This window comes from Danio aesculapii, chromosome 1 (genome assembly GCF_903798145.1).
Source record: "Danio aesculapii chromosome 1, fDanAes4.1, whole genome shotgun sequence".
Lineage (NCBI taxonomy): Eukaryota > Metazoa > Chordata > Actinopteri > Cypriniformes > Danionidae > Danio > Danio aesculapii.
Window position 1 is genome coordinate 1,758,521 of NC_079435.1, and position 17,473 is coordinate 1,775,993.

The 17,473-nt window shown below is 39.8% G+C and overlaps 2 protein-coding genes across 2 annotated transcripts; both read right to left on the reverse strand.

Moving 5' to 3' along the window:
• Positions 1 to 1,024: 1,024 nt before the first annotated feature.
• LOC130222555 (protein NLRC3-like) lies at positions 1,025 to 13,405 on the reverse strand. Its single transcript, XM_056455111.1, has 9 exons — positions 12,659 to 13,405; positions 9,846 to 9,976; positions 9,446 to 9,568; positions 9,157 to 9,270; positions 7,064 to 8,929; positions 6,802 to 6,975; positions 3,902 to 4,075; positions 2,148 to 2,194; positions 1,025 to 2,069 (listed from the first exon to the last, which is right to left on the reverse strand). Exons 2-9 carry the CDS (start codon positions 9,959 to 9,961, stop codon positions 1,531 to 1,533), a joined length of 3,153 nt encoding a protein of 1,050 aa, XP_056311086.1. The 5' UTR covers positions 9,962 to 9,976; positions 12,659 to 13,405; the 3' UTR covers positions 1,025 to 1,530.
• Positions 13,406 to 13,792: 387 nt separating this feature from the next.
• On the reverse strand, positions 13,793 to 16,456 carry LOC130222409 (nuclear factor 7, brain-like). Its single transcript, XM_056454998.1, has one exon. It carries the CDS (start codon positions 16,186 to 16,188, stop codon positions 15,469 to 15,471), a length of 720 nt encoding a protein of 239 aa, XP_056310973.1. The 5' UTR covers positions 16,189 to 16,456; the 3' UTR covers positions 13,793 to 15,468.
• Positions 16,457 to 17,473: the final 1,017 nt, after the last annotated feature.

The window sequence follows — 17,473 nt, forward strand, 5'->3', positions numbered from 1 at the left end:
AAAAAGCGAGCGATTGGTCCAATATTTTACATTTCTGTCTAGAAAGTTCCTGTTTTGATCTTCGATTGGTCTCACACACTCTCACACACACACACAAAAAAAAACAATAACAAGCCAGCAGAAGGGATTCTTGCTCCAAAGTGAACCAATCAGGACAGGAAATCCATCAGTAGAGCCAATTTACAGGGTTAACTCCACCTGATCAGAATGAAAGCCTCATTGAAGGAGAAAGAGGTAGAAACAAACACATGATATTCACAAGAGACATTCAGAGAACATAACTATATATATATATATATATATAAATAAGTAAACTGATAAACTGTATTAAATTTTATACAACAGTTCTGTCTGGTTCTCTTCTGACTGGCTGATAGCTGTGCAATATTGTAATAATATCAGCACTCGTACAGCCTCTGCCCACACCAAGCAGAGGAATAAACTCATTACAGTTTGACAAATATTGCCGCTGTTGGACAACAATGTACTACTGAGTTTTTTCGGCGAGAATTTTGTTGTTTAGATTGAAACTATGCAGTTTATTAAGAAGGACAATGCCTATTAAAAATCCGATTGCACAATTTCAGAGATTTCAAAGCGTCAGCAGCCATCAGCCTGTCATACTGCAAAGAAATTGATGGTTGATATTCAGCCACAAGGTGGTGACAGAGACTGGATAAGTCCTTAAGGAAGAAAAACTACTGAACAAGTAATTATAGAACAGGTAAGTGACAAGTCGATCCCTCTTTTTTGCATGTTGTATTTATACCATAGTAATCTAAAAGTGTTTACTTTGGCTTTCTTCAGGGAGAATTTTTGTTAATGTCCTATTGCAACAGAGAAATACTGGGAGATCTCTGCCAAATCAGCTGTGTTATCATCACTAGACATTACTATACTCTATATTATGCAGGAGAATTGTTCAAAAAGGGACATTTGTGAATTAGCAACGGTTTCTGCAGTTCTGACGCCAGCTGCAGATGTGAATGAATGGCGGAAGAAAGTAGTTCCTCTTGCAAAAGGGTTTTTGAGATCCTCTGTGTTTGATTTGCTTTATTATTCACATGATTATGCCATTGAACTGTTGTATAAACACAATATCACATGAGTAGCAGTGCAATATGGCTGTATATCAGCACTGCTGGGCCGATCCAGCACACACCTGATCCAGCACACACCTGCCCCAATGGGTTGCTCAGTGAACGCAAGTATGATACTGTGATAGGAGCCATCTGTGCAATACGCCCATTCATGAAATTTACAATATAATCCAAATATTTTACAGTCAGCTGCTATGTAATACAGTGGAACTGAAACTCTTTAGCTACACAGTTTTTCCTTTTCGATGTAAACACACTAGATGGACACGATAAGCCATTGCGATTACGTTTGTTTAGCGATGTGCACATTTACATTCGGTCATTTAGCATAAGATTTTGTACAATAAATTATTCCAATAAATTAAACCCAAAAACTGATTAAAGTGCTAACTACTTGTAATTGAACAACATCTCGGTTGTTTGTGATGTCTCAGTCTGCAATCTGACTCAGAGACACCGAGGATTGAGGATACGCTCTGAATCCAGCATAGAGGGGTTCAGTGAATGTGGTGTTGAATGTGTGTAAGTGTGTGAGTGTGTGTGTGTCAGAGACACTGTAGAAGGACAGAGAGCCGGACGACACGTCCACATACACTCCTACTCTATTAGAGGGTGCTGAAAGAGCTGGTATGGGATGGCTCTCATTTACATGCCATGCAGTGAATCCATTAGTATACCAATAGAGACTCCAGGATTTATCATTGTACCCAAACCAAGAGTCACTCCCACCTTTCTTGGTGATTTCCTTATAAGCCACTGCTATATCAACACCAGAGCCACTCCGTTCAACCTCCCAGTAACAGCGTCCAGTCAGAATCTCTCGACTCAGAATCTGAGGATGGTGCGCAAACCTCTCTGGATGATCAGGATACGGCTGACACTCTTCCACAAATGTGATTGTTCTGTTCTCCTCAGACAGGATGAGTTTATTGTGTGCGGTGTTGGAATCCAGCGTGAGATGAAGTGCATCTGAAGACAAGGACCAATGTATATGAAGACAATGTGTTTAAGCTGTGTGATTGAGTGAGAAAGGAAGAAAGCACTTACATTTTTTCAGTCCTGGTGCGATTCTTGAATGTTCTCCATGATCTAAACTAGAAAGACACAAATACAAAGTCTTAATTATTAATTCAACCATCCATCCATCATTAACCACTTATCCAGAACTAGGCATGGACGATAACCTAAGTTTCAAGGTTTACAAATGTTTGGAAAACATTAATACCACTGAAGTTTACTGTTATAGCGCTCCTACCATGAAACTGTGATATTTTTATCCAAGGTTATCCATACTATCAGAGTCTTATACCGGCCTATCCGGAACCAACGTGGGGGCAGTCTTAGCAAGAAGCTCCAGACCCACACTTCCTCCAGTTTCTCTGGGGTGATCAAGGTATTCCTGGGCAAGTAGGGAGACAGTCACTCCGGCATGTTTTGGGTCTTCCCTGGGGCCTCCTCCCCAGGTGGGCATCCAGGAGGCATCAGAATCAGATGCCCGAGCTTGCTCAACTATCTTCTCTTGATGTGGAGGAGCAGAGGCTTGACTGTCTGAGCTGGTGCATAAAGTAATCTGATTGGCTGACGCGTCCGTTGGCGTTTGAAAATGTTGAGAATTTCCCAACTACTACAGCAAGAAATGCCACTGAAGCGGCGCCAACAGATCCACAATGTAGTTTGGCAACGCCTGACGTTACCCATTCAATGTGAATGGGAAGCGTTGATGCTGATGCCCTGTGTGAATGGGGCGTAAGGGTACACCATGCGAACGAAGCTCGTTTCAGCCCCTTGTATGCAAGATCTTATCCTTTTGGTCATGTACTAAAGCTCATGACCATAGGTGAGAATAGGAACCTACTGTAGATTGAACAGTAAACTAAGAACTGTGCCTTTCAGCTCAGCTCAGCTCCTTCTTTACCACAATGGACCAGTACATCGGCTGCATTACTGCTGCCACAACACTGATCCATCTGTCAACCTCACGTTCCAGCATTCCCTCACTCATGAACAAAGCCCCAAGATACTTGAAATTCTCCAACTGGGGAAGAACTCTCCTCTGACTTTGAGATGGCAAGCCAACCCGGTCAAACTCTACCTATCTTTCTGGTCAAACACTATAGCCTTGGACTTAGAGGTGCCCATTGAACCGCAACTGAGATTCTGCTATAGGCAGATTCTACCCTCCAATAAACTGGAATAGATTTTTGCAGATCTGCACAAAAAGTTAGGCCAGAGGAGAACTGGTTGTGGCCAACTGAGCCTGGTTTTTCTCGAGATTTTTTCTCTTTCACTTTAGTCCATTGGTGATGTGTGTTCCTTACCACTGGCTAGCTTGGTTTGGAATCTGTGGAGCTGCGCATCGATGGATTTGCTCTTCAGTGTTTGGACTTTCAGCAGTGACATTTATATTACACTGAAGTGAACTAAACTGAACTTCAACACTGAAAACTGACAGTTTCAGTTTACTATAATCCAGGGGTCACCAATCTCGGTCCTGGAGGGCCGGTGTCCCTGCAGGGTTTAGCTCCAACTTGCCTCAACACACCTGCCCGGGTGTTTCAAGTATACCAAGTAAGACCATGATTAGCTTGTTCAGATGTGTTTGATTAGGGTTGGAGCTAAAATCTGCAGGACACCGGCCCTCCAGGAACAAGTTTGGTGACCCCTGCTATAATCTTCTGTGTTCAGCTGCTGCCACACAATCTACATTGCAAACAATATAGAAACAAAGATTAATTGAATTATCATCATGCCCTAGTTTATAAGATTAGCTGCATAACTAAAAACATAACTGCCGCACATACTTGAGTTTCTGTAGTGTATAGAGTGGATCCTCCAGTGTGTGTTGAAGCAGCTGGACTCCTGATTGTCCTGGGTGATTGTAGCTCAGATCCAGCTCTCTCAGGTGTGAGGGGTTTGAACTCAGAGCTGAAGACACAAAACCACAGCCTTCCTCTGTCACCATACAGCCAGACAACCTGCAGAGACGCACACAGATACATCTATGGATACACATCCATAATCATAAGTACTTTTTATATAATGTGGGCTCTCAAGGTAAACAGGATCTGCACTTCAAATGAAAAATAAACTACATGAAATTTGACGTGTGCCTGCTTTAATGTGTATTATCATTCCTGCTATCCAAAAATATTTGTAGAAATAAACTAACCTACAGAAACAACTTTAGAAATGGATATTCCAAATCACCCAGCCTCAATTGTACCTCCCCCATTATATGCACTTCATACTCCACACTAGAAAGACACATCCACAATCCATTTAGTTTAAAAGTAATACAGTATTAAACAGTTGTAAAGTCACTACAGTAACGAACTTCAAAGTCCGTATTGTAAACCTGTCTTGTCTGCCCCTGCTGTGGATCGACCGTTTAAAGGGTCACGAAACACCAAAACACATCAGTTGAGCTGTTGACAGTCGTACATGTGTCCCACACTGCTAAAAACACCATTAGGACACATATATTACACTAAAAAAGTGAAAATTGAGTGTTTTTTCGAGCAAATTCGTACTTCCGGTTTGAAACGAATTTTTGAAGCTGCGTCATGGCCATGAGATCTTAGCATGTATTCCAGCGTGTAGACTGGACGTCTGCACCTGGGAGTACTTCGTGACGTCTCTGAGTGTGCTGCATTCATTCATGAGTAAGCCGCACTCTAATGTGTATGAGGTGCAACTTCATTAATATGCATGATAGCTTCGAAGACTGTTTTTACTTGTACAGTGTTCAGACGGCAGAGAGACGACACATTGTTTTGCCAAAACAAGCAGGAGAACAAGAATTGTTTGGAGATACGGGTCATCAGTTTTGCTTTTATTGTTTGCTACAGTGAATGTTTTGTTTTAATTTTCTCTCTATGAGACCGCAGCTGGCTCACGTGTGGATTACAGAGCGCTCGACAGAAATACGTGTCTAAGGAACTTTTTTTTTTTACCCAAGAGCTTTTCGCATCTGGAAATGGTGAAATCCGGATTTGCCGCTCGTCTCCTTTTAAAAAAGACGCGGCTCCAGTTGGTGTTGATTGTCTTGATCTCTCTAAGTGAGCGATCAGTCCTCTTTGTTTGTTTATTCAGAAGCAAAGCTACTTCGTATCGTCAGCTGTACTCTTTCAGTGTTTAAAGACAGACCTCAGTCAAATGATTTCTAACTTAATAAAGTTTACCGTACGTTAATATCACTACAATATTATGGACTGAAAGATCTGCTGTAAATGCTGCACTCCGAGTGTAAACAAGCACCACAATCAAACTATTACCGTCGTGCAGGATTTTCGCCGCATTTTGTGACAGGAATAACACACACGGCTTTCTGACGCTACCTACAGAGTGCATCTAAGTTACAGAGAAATGCGGAGGGGTTTTTTCCTCTCATTTGCTGTGAGGTAACAAACATTGCATGAAAAATACACGCTTCCAGCAATTCCTCGAATTAAATTTAAAATAAACTTTCATTTGTCACGAGGGGCATGAATGAAATTCCTGAACGAAAGTGCCAAACTGCAGTTAAAGTCCATCATTTAATAATTTAGCAAATAATTCGATTACTGATGTCCATGTAAACACAGTCACTGTCTTTCTGCCCTGCGTCTGTGTGTTTGTTTGCCTCTGTGAAAATCAGCACATGCCCAAACTGACACTCCCATTTTTATGCAAATTTTTACAGACCTTCCCTCCTCTGACACTCCCCCTAAACAGAGCTGGACACGCCCACTTTCCTGACTTTTTCCAGAGTATAGGTGTGAAAAAACCCTGCTGAAACAGGGGGGTTTGATGGCCCTTTAAGTTAGAGGTGTATGCCAGCAAGACTGGAGTTGGAGCGGTCCTGCTTCAGGATGGTGCTAATGGTATCACTCACCAAGTGTCTTATTTCACTTCGAAATTAAATCGCCATCAAATTAATTATTCTGTTATAGAAAAGAAGACCCTGACAATGTTGCTTGCCTTGCAACATTTTGACATGTATTTTGGCTGTAGTTCTACTCCCATCATGGTCTATACCGGCCACGATCCACTGGCTTTCTTAAATAAGATGTACAATCATAATCAGAGATTATTGCGCTGGGTGTTGGTGGCCCAACGTTATAATCTAGAGATCCAGCACAAAAAGGGGCGTGACAATGTTGTTGCTGATGTCCTTTCACTGGGGTAAATTTAAAAAGGTAAGAGTCTTTTTTCCTTTTCTATTTACTATTATTTTCTGGTTGGCTTTTGGATGCTTCACCCAGAATCCTCTCCCTTTAACAGCAGATACTCACAGATAACTCACTGTTTGTTTCCTAGAGTCTGGTCCGCCTTTGCACATCTGCGGCGAGTTGCGCTATTTACAAATTGGCTATAATGGAGCGACGTTGAGCGCAGAGAAGAGACTTCACTGCCAGCCATCAAGCTTCATTTATTTTTAATTTCCTGCCTTTTTTTCTTTAAGTCTTTTTTATACTTTGTTAATCATTGGTTTGTTATGTTAGTGTTGTGTATTTGTTGGAGAACGTGGGTTTTGATTCTTTATTCATTTTTGCTCAGTTGTGACACAAGATATGTTTGATTGTTTAGTTGTAATAAATTTATTGGTTTAGACTACTTGATTCATGTGTACTCTTTATGTTGCGTTCCATTGATGGATTAATCCTTTTATTTTTGGAAAAAAAGGGTTCGTAATGCATCTAAGATATCAAATCTTACACACCTCAGTATCTCCAGCTGACAGTTTGGACTCTTCAGTCCATCAGAGAGCAGCTTCACTCCTGAATCCTGCAGGTCATTGTTACTCAGGTCCAGCTCTCTCAGGACACAGTTTGAGGATTGAAGAACTGACGACACAATTTCACAATCCTGAGCAGAGAGATTACAGCCAGCAAGACTGAAAGAAGAGCAAAACATATTATAATTCAGTTTTACTCAAAACAAGAGGGAAATCCATTTAGAAACGTCTCTCCACAGACACTCACAGAGCTCTTGTGCAGTTGCTGACGGCTGGTATCAGTCTTCTTCTGCCCTCATCTGATGTGTTGTATTTCTGGAGCTCCAGCTCATCCAGCACCTCCTCTGATATCTGAAGCATGTAGGCGATTGTTGAGCAGTGAGCAGGAGAGAGTTTCTTCTCTGACTGTTTGTCTGATTTCACAAACTCCTGAATCTCTCTGGACAGAGTCTGATCTTTCACTTCCAGCAGACAGAGGAACAGATTGATGGATCTTTCAGTGGAGAGTCCATGTCCATCTCTGATCTTCTCTTTAATGTACTGTGTGCTTCTCCTGATGCTCTCTGAGCTCTTCTCTGTGTGTGTCAGTAGATCCTGTAAGAGTCTCTGATTGGACTCAAGTGAGACACCCAGCAGGAACCGCAGGAACAGATCCAGATGCCCATTCTCACTCTCAATGGCATCATCTACAGCACCTTTAAGCAATTTTTGCAATGAAGCAAATGTCTTCAGTACCACCATAGTTGTGTTCACATGGTAGTAAAACACATGAAAAGCAGCGAGGAACTCCTGAATGCTCAGATGGATGAAGCTGTAGACTTTCCTCTGCTGAATCACAGATTCCTCCTTAAAGATCTCAGTACAAATCCCAGAATACACTGACGCGTCAGAGACGTCTATGCCGCTCTCAATCAGGTCCTCCTCATAGAACATCACATTGCCCTTCATCAGCTGTTTGAAAGCCACTTCAGCAAGTTTGACAATCACTTCTCTGTTGGACTGCAGGAGTTTCTCTGGATCTCTCTCTTCATACTTCTGATTCCTCATGTTGATCTGAATCAGCAGGAAGTGGATGTACATTTCAGTCAGAGTTTGAGGGATTTCTGCACTCAGATCTTCTTCCAGGAGCTTCTGAAGCACAGTGGATGAGATCCAGCAGAAGACGGGTATGTGGCACATGATGTGGAGGCTTCTTGCTCTTCTGATGTGTGAGATGATTCTGCTGGCTTGATGCTGCTCACTGATTCTCTTCCTGAAATATTCCTCCTTCTGAGGCTCAGTGAATCCCTGAATTTCTGTCAGACGCTTGATGTATTTGGAGGGGATCTGATTGGCTGCTGCTGGTCTGGAGGTGATCCAGATGAGAGCAGAGGGAAGCAGCTCTCCTTTCATCAGCTTTGACATCAACACAGCCACTGATGAAGTCTCAGTCACATCACAAACTTTCTGAGCGTCTGAAAACATCAGTGTGATTCTGCTTTCATCCAGACCATCAAAGATGAACACAACTTTACACTCCTCATAAATCTTGGGCTCCAGATCTTCAAGTTCAGGATGAAAGTCCAGCAGAAGTCTGTGAAGACTGTACTGATGATCTCTGATCAAGTTCAGCTCTCGAAATGGAAGCACAAACATGAAATCTACATCCTGATTGGCTTTTCCCTCGGCCCAGTCCAGAATGAACTTCTGCACAGAGACGGTTTTTCCGATTCCAGCGATGCCTTTAGTAAGAACAGTCTTGATTTGCTCTTTCTCCTCTTTAAAGATGTCATTGCAGTAGATTGGAGTGTGTTGTGAGTGTTTTGTTCTGGCTGTTTTCTCCATCTGTAAAACCTCATGTTCTTCATTCACTCCTTCACTCTCTCCCTCTATGATGTACAGCTGGGTGTAGATCCGGTTCAAGAGGGTTCGATTCTCTTTTACTTTAATTCCCTCAAATAACTGCTCATACTTGTTCTTCATGCTGGTTTTATGCTGGTCCTTGACTCTCTGCAGGTCTCCAGTCTCCAGTGTTTGTGTCTGCAGGACAGTTTCTGTGTCCTCCTGCATGACGTGAGTCTTATAGTGGGATGAAGAGGACACCCCGGGTTTGATCATCTGATCTATATCCTTCCTGAAAAATGAAAAGAGTGATCCATCACATGACCAGAACATTCTAAGGGTAATCAGTCTGAGTAATAATAAGGTCAACAATTATAAGTTTCACAATCTATGATAATAACAAACATTGTTTTATGCATTAATTTAAAGTTAGCAAGTGCACATGCAACTGGAATAGAAGAAAGGGATTGCCTAACATGACTGAAATAATAAGAGATTTGATTTGATCTGGTGTCTTACCTGGGGTCAGAGGTCACCAATGCATCACTAAAATTAAGAGGTGGATTAATAGACCAGTCACTCTTCACAGATACGCCGCTGGGTTCTGATCTCGGTGTCTCTCTCCTGTTGATACTGGCAAGAAAACAAAATACCACTTTGCACTTACTTTATAGTTTTAATTCATGTCAAATTTGCATTTATTCATTCACCAAACCACGTATGTAAAACAATGCACATGCAACTGGAATAAAACAAAGGGATTGCCTAACATGACTGATATTATAAAAGATTTGATCTGGTGTCTTACCTGAGGTCAGAGGTCACCAACGCATCACTAAAATTAAGAGGTGGATTAATGGACCAGTCACTCTTCACAGACACGCCGCTGGATTCTGGAGACGCTGATCTCGGTCTCTTCCGCCTGCTGATACTGATAAAACAGAGTATTTTAGACCTACTGGTAGTCATTCTTTCATAGGACTGGCGTAAATTGTTCTATCATCAATCTAAGAGAGTATAAATAACAGGTGATTAACAGAATTCAGTCAGATCCTTCCCAAAAAGATGGACTTGGTTACTCATTCAGTCAATCGGGATCAGTGAATCTTCTGGGAAGTGACTCTGTGCCCTTTATAATGGTATTATGGTTTGCTAATTTGACTGCAGGCATCATGAATATTTTCTTTTATTTGCCTTGAGTAGCTTACCTGAGGTTAGAGGTCATTGTCTGGTCACTGGGCAGACTCTCTGTGGGTTCATCAGAGTTTGATTCAGAGTCCGTGTCCTCGTCCTTCTCCTCCACTCCTTGCTTTTGGAGACTCATGTTAGATCAACAAACCTATACAAAGAGGAAAAACAGATTTAACATAAATGTTAAACAGACAGACATGTGGATAATACTTTGGGCAGTTTAATGTACAGTGGTTGTATGTTTTATTACTGCAGTTTGAATCCAAATGTTCATCTTACTAAGGAAAAAAAAAGGTTAATTGGCTTTATTAACCTATTTTTCCCTTAGTAAGAAGAACGTTTAAATAACAACAAATCTTTTCCTCTGTAAAGGACTTTTAATGCAAAGTTGCATGAATGTTAAAGTTTCTTTGTGGACTTATTATTGCTTCTAAGAGTCAAATCATCATTGAGAGGTGTGAGCAAGTCACTCCACAATATAAATAAACACAATGCATTAATTATGATCAAACTAGAAAAACTGTTCCATTAACTGGTTATGAGAACAGCATTGAGGTTAATGGGCAGCTTATTTTTCCATTACCGCTCTTCATTGCAGAAGTTCACATTAAAAAATATTACCATAGAGTGGACAAGGTTTAAAAGGCCATGAAATCCCTCTTTCTTTCAGTTCAAGTCTACCTCAGAAATTGAACCTCACTGAAAACATATCTTAGTAATGAATGAATATAGAACATACTGTGTCCTCAAGCCTTATAAGTTTCCTGCTCTTACCTGAAGCTGCAGGATGCCGAAGCTCAGCTGAACAACAGCATGCACACTAGCTCAAGATCACATGCTGATCTCACTGGTGTGATTTTAATGTACATGCACACAAATGATATGAAGGTCCAGCACATCTACAAAGACAACAGAAAGTTTAAAACAGTTTCAAAAAGGCTATTTATTTTTATTATTTTTTCTATTTTCCCAAATCTTTAGAAATGAAAGAATTTCCCTTGTGTGTTGTTCAAATTGACTCCACTTTGGTTATGTTTGTGCTGTTGTTGCCCCATTGGTTTCCATTATAATCACATTTATTGATGTCAAAGCCATGACAGCATTTAATCATGTTTTCTTAATTGTTGCTGGTTTTCCATGTTGGAAAGAAGGACAGTTTGTCATTTTTACCGTTAGCATTAGCACTATTTAATTGACTGAACAATCTTGTACTTTGATAGTTATTGACTGTTAATATAATTCCCCTATTTAGACTTTTCTGAAATATATTATTAAGGAAAAAGTCTGAATGTGCGAATATATAACCAACTCTACCTTAATCTACACAATATATACTGTACAACGTCAAATATTATGGGCGATAATGCAATTATTCTATCCCCAATAGTCAAATAGCAGGACGATTAGGGTGGTGTCAGGTTACAGTTGACCAAGAGCCACAGTTCTGCAAAGTTAATAATAGATGCCAAATACCAAAAAGAAATGACCGAGCTGCATGTGTTTCTATGGCCTGTGACTGTGTGAGCTTTTCCAATAAGTTTAAAGCATTCGAGCACAAGAAGTTGTATTGTTTGCAACTTTAAATCAACACAAATTTTGTTAAAGTATTTATGCTACACGGTGTTATTGTACATTTTAATCTTCGATTTCTGTACTTGATTACTGCTAGACTCCTCACAAGACCATGAAGCCCTGTTCATTTCATGTGTATCATTAGTCTATTGTATTTATCTACATCTGTAATTTGTTGTTTATTATACAGTATGATTGAGGTAAAGTTGTATTTATATTCAAACATTCGTTCAGTGACAACTTGTGACATGCTCCCTACATTGTTTACCATGGTACTTTGAATATTGGGTCTGGAATCGCATGCAAGTATGACTTTAAGACAACGTTAGCACTATTTAGTTGGCAGAATTATGTTGTACTTTAACAGCCACTGGCTGCTAATTTAATTTCCCTAATTAGAATTTGCAAATTAAACTCTTCTGAAATTATATTATGAAGGAGAAAGTCTGAATGTGTGAATATAAAACCAACTTTCCCTCAATCTACACAATATATACTGCACAACATCGAATATTATTGTCGATAATGCAATTAATGTATCCCCAATAGTCAAACAGCAGGATGGTTAGTGTGGAGTCAGGTTAACAGTAGTCCAGGGGCCAAAGTTCAGAATGCATGAGGCTTGTGGTGTAACTGCAAAGTTAATAATAAACACATTAAAATAATAATAGATACATAAAAATGTTCGAGCTGCACGTGTTTCTAATGAATGTGACTGTGTGAGCTTTTCAAATGAGTTTAAAGCCTTCGGACACAGGAAATTGTACTGTATGTAACTTTATTAAAGACAAAATTTGTTAAATTATTTATAACACACTATACAGTGTTATGTTTCAGTTAAATATTCAATTCCTGCACTTGATGACTGCTCGACTCCTTAGAAATTAGTTTATTTTATTTATCTACGCCTGTAATATGTTTATTATATGCACTTCAATGCAAAAAATCTATCTAAAATGCCTAAATATTTGATAATTGAGCTATTAAAGTCATCTGGTGAAATTATATTCATATTTTAAAATATTAAGCATGTGTCATTAACTAGAAAACAGGCAGAGGAGCTGCAATTAATAAGATAACTGTATAGAAACATATGTAAAATCAAGCCATGTGGTCAAATACTGATGTGTGTGGCCTATCATAGACCAGGCTAACGTTAAATGCTATGTTAGGCATACAGCAGAGCATAACGTTATTACATTTACTACATTACAGCAGAAAAACAGCAGAAATACAGCAGAAAAACGAGTCCACTTACTGTGCTGCAGTGTTGAGAAGCTGATTTTCATATTAAACTGAACTGCAAACGCTATCAGCTCTTTTTTTACGTTTAATGTGCTGCTAACGGCACTGAAATAGGAGTAAATAAGGAATGCACCTTCAGCTGTGACGTATCCGCCATTTTAAGGTAGAAGCTGTCGAAAAACCCGTGTAATCTTCATTTGTCATTTAAAAATAAACTCAAGCCTCAGAACACAATATGTACACGTTTAATAACCCATTCTGTTTCTTTCGCCGTTTTTATAGACCCAGACTGATCAGAAAATAAATAAATAAAATAAATAAATGAGCTCTCTCTAGTGGCTGCAGACGGTAAGGTCTAGAATGGATACAGCTGCGGAATCGGATACCCACATTAATATAGCATAATTTGTGTGATACAGTACAACAATAATTCATACTTTTACATTACTGTGAGGGTTGGATTTAGGGTAGACGTTAATAAAATACAATTCAATGGGTAATTTAATAAATAATATGAATTACACTCGGTATAATTAGTGGTTTTACATTACTGTAATGATTGGTTTTAGGGTTGGGATAGGGCCAGATGTTAATAAAATAAAATGAATGGGTAATTTTATAAATAATTCTCATTAACTTTTGGCGAAAGCGGTGTCCCTAATGCAGATAAAGCCAGATACTCAGATTTTACGCGCCATGTTGTTCCTGCTGCGTCCAAAAGAGGGAGGTATAACATGATATATGCTTTAGAACTTTTAATATTTACCACAAAAGGCTAATAAATGAGTCTAAAAACATGCTTCTTAAGAAATGTAACAAAATTGAGTATTTCTATGATTGTTATTTATATAAAATAAAATTAAAACATTGACATCTTTCCATGGTTTAAACACAGAAGAGGTTAAATAAGATAATGCACGTTAAAGTCTGTTTCTTTTAACAAATCCTCTGTTCATTCATGCTTTAATCTTCGTATAACTGTAGTAAATCTCTTTTGCGTTCACGATGAGTCCACACTTGCTTAAAATAAAAAATATTAATAAAGAACAAATAAAGATTTATTTTCTGTTATATTCATTTAATCAAATTCACTTATGATTTTGTGATTCCATCAGTCATAATCATTGTCATAATTACAAACCCTTAATTTACAGTTATTTTTTTATTTGACAGTATTTTTTAACATTTTAACCTGCACCTAAAATGCCTTACAGTTAATAAGGTTGCAGCAAAGCCTGTCACAATAAATGCTTTATACACTCACTGGCCACTTTATTAGGTACACCTTTCCAACTGCTGGTTAACACAAATTTCTAATCAGCCAATCACATGGCAGCAACTCAATACATTTAGGCATGTAGGCATGTAGGCATGGTCAAGACGATCTGCTGCTGTTCAAAGCGAGCATCAGAATGGGGAAGAAAGGGGATTTAAGTGACTTTGAACGTGGCATGGTTGCTGGTGCCAGACGGGCTGCTCTGAGTATTTCAGAAACTGCTGATCTACTGGGATTTTCACGCACAACCATCTCTAGGGTTTACAGAGAATGGTCTGACAAAGAGAAAATATCCAGTGAGCGGCAGTTCTGTGGGCGCAAATGCCTTGTTGATGCCAGAGGTCAGAGTAGAATGGCCAGACTGGTTCCAGGTGATAGAAAAGGCAACAGTAACTCAAATAAGCACTCGTTACAACCGAGGTCTGCAGAAGAGCATCTCTGAACACACAACACGTCCAACCTTGAGGCGGATGGGCTACAGCAGCAGAAGACCACACCGGGTGCCACTCCTGTCAGCTCAGAACAGGAAACTGAGGCTACAATTCACACAGGATCACCAAAACTGGACAATAGAAGATTGGAGAAACGTTGCCTGGTCTGATGAGTCTTCATTTCTGCTGACACATTCAGATTTACGATCGGAATTTGGCCTCAACAACATGAAGGCATAGATCCATCCTGTCTTGTATCAACAGTTCTGGCTGCTGGTGGTGTAATGGTATAGGGGATATTTTCTTGACACACTTTGGGTCCATTAGTATCACTTGAGAATCATGTCAACACCACAGCCTACCTGAGTATTGTTGCTGACCATGTCCATCCATTCATGACCACAGTGTCTCCATCTTCTGATGGCTACTTCCAGCAGGATAACGCACCATGTCATAAAGCTCAATCATCTCAGACTGGTTTCTTAAACAAGACAATGAGTTCACTGTACTCAAATGGCCTCCACAGTCACCAGAACTCAATCCAATAGAGCACCTTTGGGATGTGGTGGAACGGGAGATTGGCATTATAGATGTAGAGCCTGCAAATCTGCAGCAACTGCGTGATGCCATCATGTCAATATAATCTCTGAGGAATATTTCCAGTAGCTTGTTGAATCTCTGCCATGAAGGATTAAGGCAGTTCTGAAGGCAAAAGCGGGTCCAACCCAGTACTAGTAAGGTGTACCTAATAAAGTGGCCGGTGAGTGTATATGACTTTGACAGTGGTCATTTTCCTTGTAAAAGGCCTTTAAATGTTGCTGGAAGCGACATGCTGCTTTAAATTAGACACACTTGGACAGTTTCTTAAATCGGTCTTTAAGAAAATAATAATAGTTGTAAAAATCAGCTTTTCTTCAGCTGTCAGTAAGCACTGAATCTAAAGGAGTGACACCTCCAACAAAGATTAGATGAGACGATCGAGGCGATTCAGTCAGATCAAATGTTTCTGACATTTTCATTTAAACATAATGACCGATATATATTGCATATCCAAAAAAATATTGAGCTCATGCTCATGTATTGCATGATAATTTGACACGGTAATGAAGAGCATCTCTACCATCTACTCTTACTCTGATGAAGTTGTTGTACTTGACTTAATATCGGCTCCCACACCAACAACACCAACAGGAACACCACAAATAAAACCAATCCAACACAGATGAAAAAGAAGACTCCATATGTCTCCAGAGGGCACGGTTTCATTTTTTCAACAGTCACAATAACATCACTTGGCACAACACATAGTGGGGCAGACTGATCTTCTGCGATCAGAAAGGGAAAGATTTTCTCCTCCAGCGGTACTCTGTTAAATTCTGCAATACACAAGTCACTCCTGGCATCAGAAAAGATCACTTTCCTCCAGCATTTCAGTTCCAGTGGGTCCAGATGAAACTCGTAGTCATACACAAGCTTTACTCTCACTATGTCTGGATTTACCTTCACGTTTAATCTCGAAGTCCCAGTCGTCATCAATTTGTAGGAGCCTCCATCCCGTCTGAGACCCCAGAAGCCTCTTTCTGGAGTCAGCGGCTGCACAACAGATCTTCCCGCAGGTTTAAGACACACTCCGAGGCTCCAGTAGCGACTATTTCCCACATTAATATCCCAAGTATAAACAGCGTCGCCGTATCCCACGCTGCCCAGCACCAATCGGCTCCTGTGCAGAGCAACATTGTTGGCCTCACCTGAGGTCACAGAGGTCAGATCGTCTGACACAGAGAGCTCTGGTGCAGAAGTGTTTGGGTTCAGGATCACCGGGTTTGGGAAACACATAGCACATAACAAACAGCACAGAGTCAGATAAGTTGAACATCCCCAGGTAGCAAAGAATTTTGGCCCAGATTTGGCATAAAGCTGGCATTCATCTGTCACTGGTATACAGCATGTGGGCCAAACGTGGCTCGGGTTTGGCAGAGGGTGCTTTAAAGTGGCACACAGGATATGGAGGAGATGTTAAATGTAGTATTTGGCCCAGATGTTAAAAATCGAGTGCGTTCACATGGACACCAATAATACATGTTAATGCGATTAAGACAATACTCAGATTAAGAGTCGACCATGTAAACAGCGATCTTTGATTCATTTATTCCCATTAGGGTCATAATGGAACTAAAGAGAAAAGGAATTAAGACATGTGGAGTACGCAGGTTTCAGTGGCAGAATGACCTAGAGAAAATAATTATATATATATATATATATATATATATATATATATATATATATATATATATATATATATATATATATATATATATATAAAAAACACTCTTCCAGCAGTCCTTATGCGTCGTAGTCAAATACAATACCTGTTTGTCACGGGGGCATGCATGAAATGTTCCTGAATTAACGTGAAAGTCGACAAACTAAAAACGAAACACCTGAAAATAGATGAAACTCTGGGGGAGTCAGTGCAATAGCCTAGTGGTTAGCGCACTGACATATGGTGCAGTAGCACTTCAGGGCGTCCCAAGTTCGAATCCCGGCTCGTGGACATTTCCCGTCCCTACCCCCTCTCTCTCTCCCACTTCGCTTCCTGTCTGTAAAACTGTCCTATCCGCTTAATAAAGGCAAAAAGGCCAAAAAATAAATAAATTTTTAAACTCTGGGGGAAACGTGGATGGCGTGGTGACACAATGACGTTAATCGATCTCTGTGCTGTAATGTGTAAAACGGGATCATGAAAAACCATTCAAAAAGCAGCTCATGTAAACACCTTCATCATATTGTTGTCTTATTCACATTAAGACAAATCATTCCATTACTGATGTCCATGTAAACGTGGTCAGTGACGTGTGGGCCACGTAAGTTTGGCCTATCTTGAATTATGTTTTGAGTAAAGAAATATTTTAATACACACGGTCATTTCCATCGTCAAGTTTGCATCTTCTAATGCCTTGATTTTAATCCAGGAAACAATCGAGACTTAATTATTTGAATTATTATTATCTATTGTTTCCTGTATGTTGCAAAATAACCGAGTTTAACCTATATTATACATATTTTATTATCCAAATTATTATTTTACAAATGATATTATTATTAATCGACTGTCAAAATC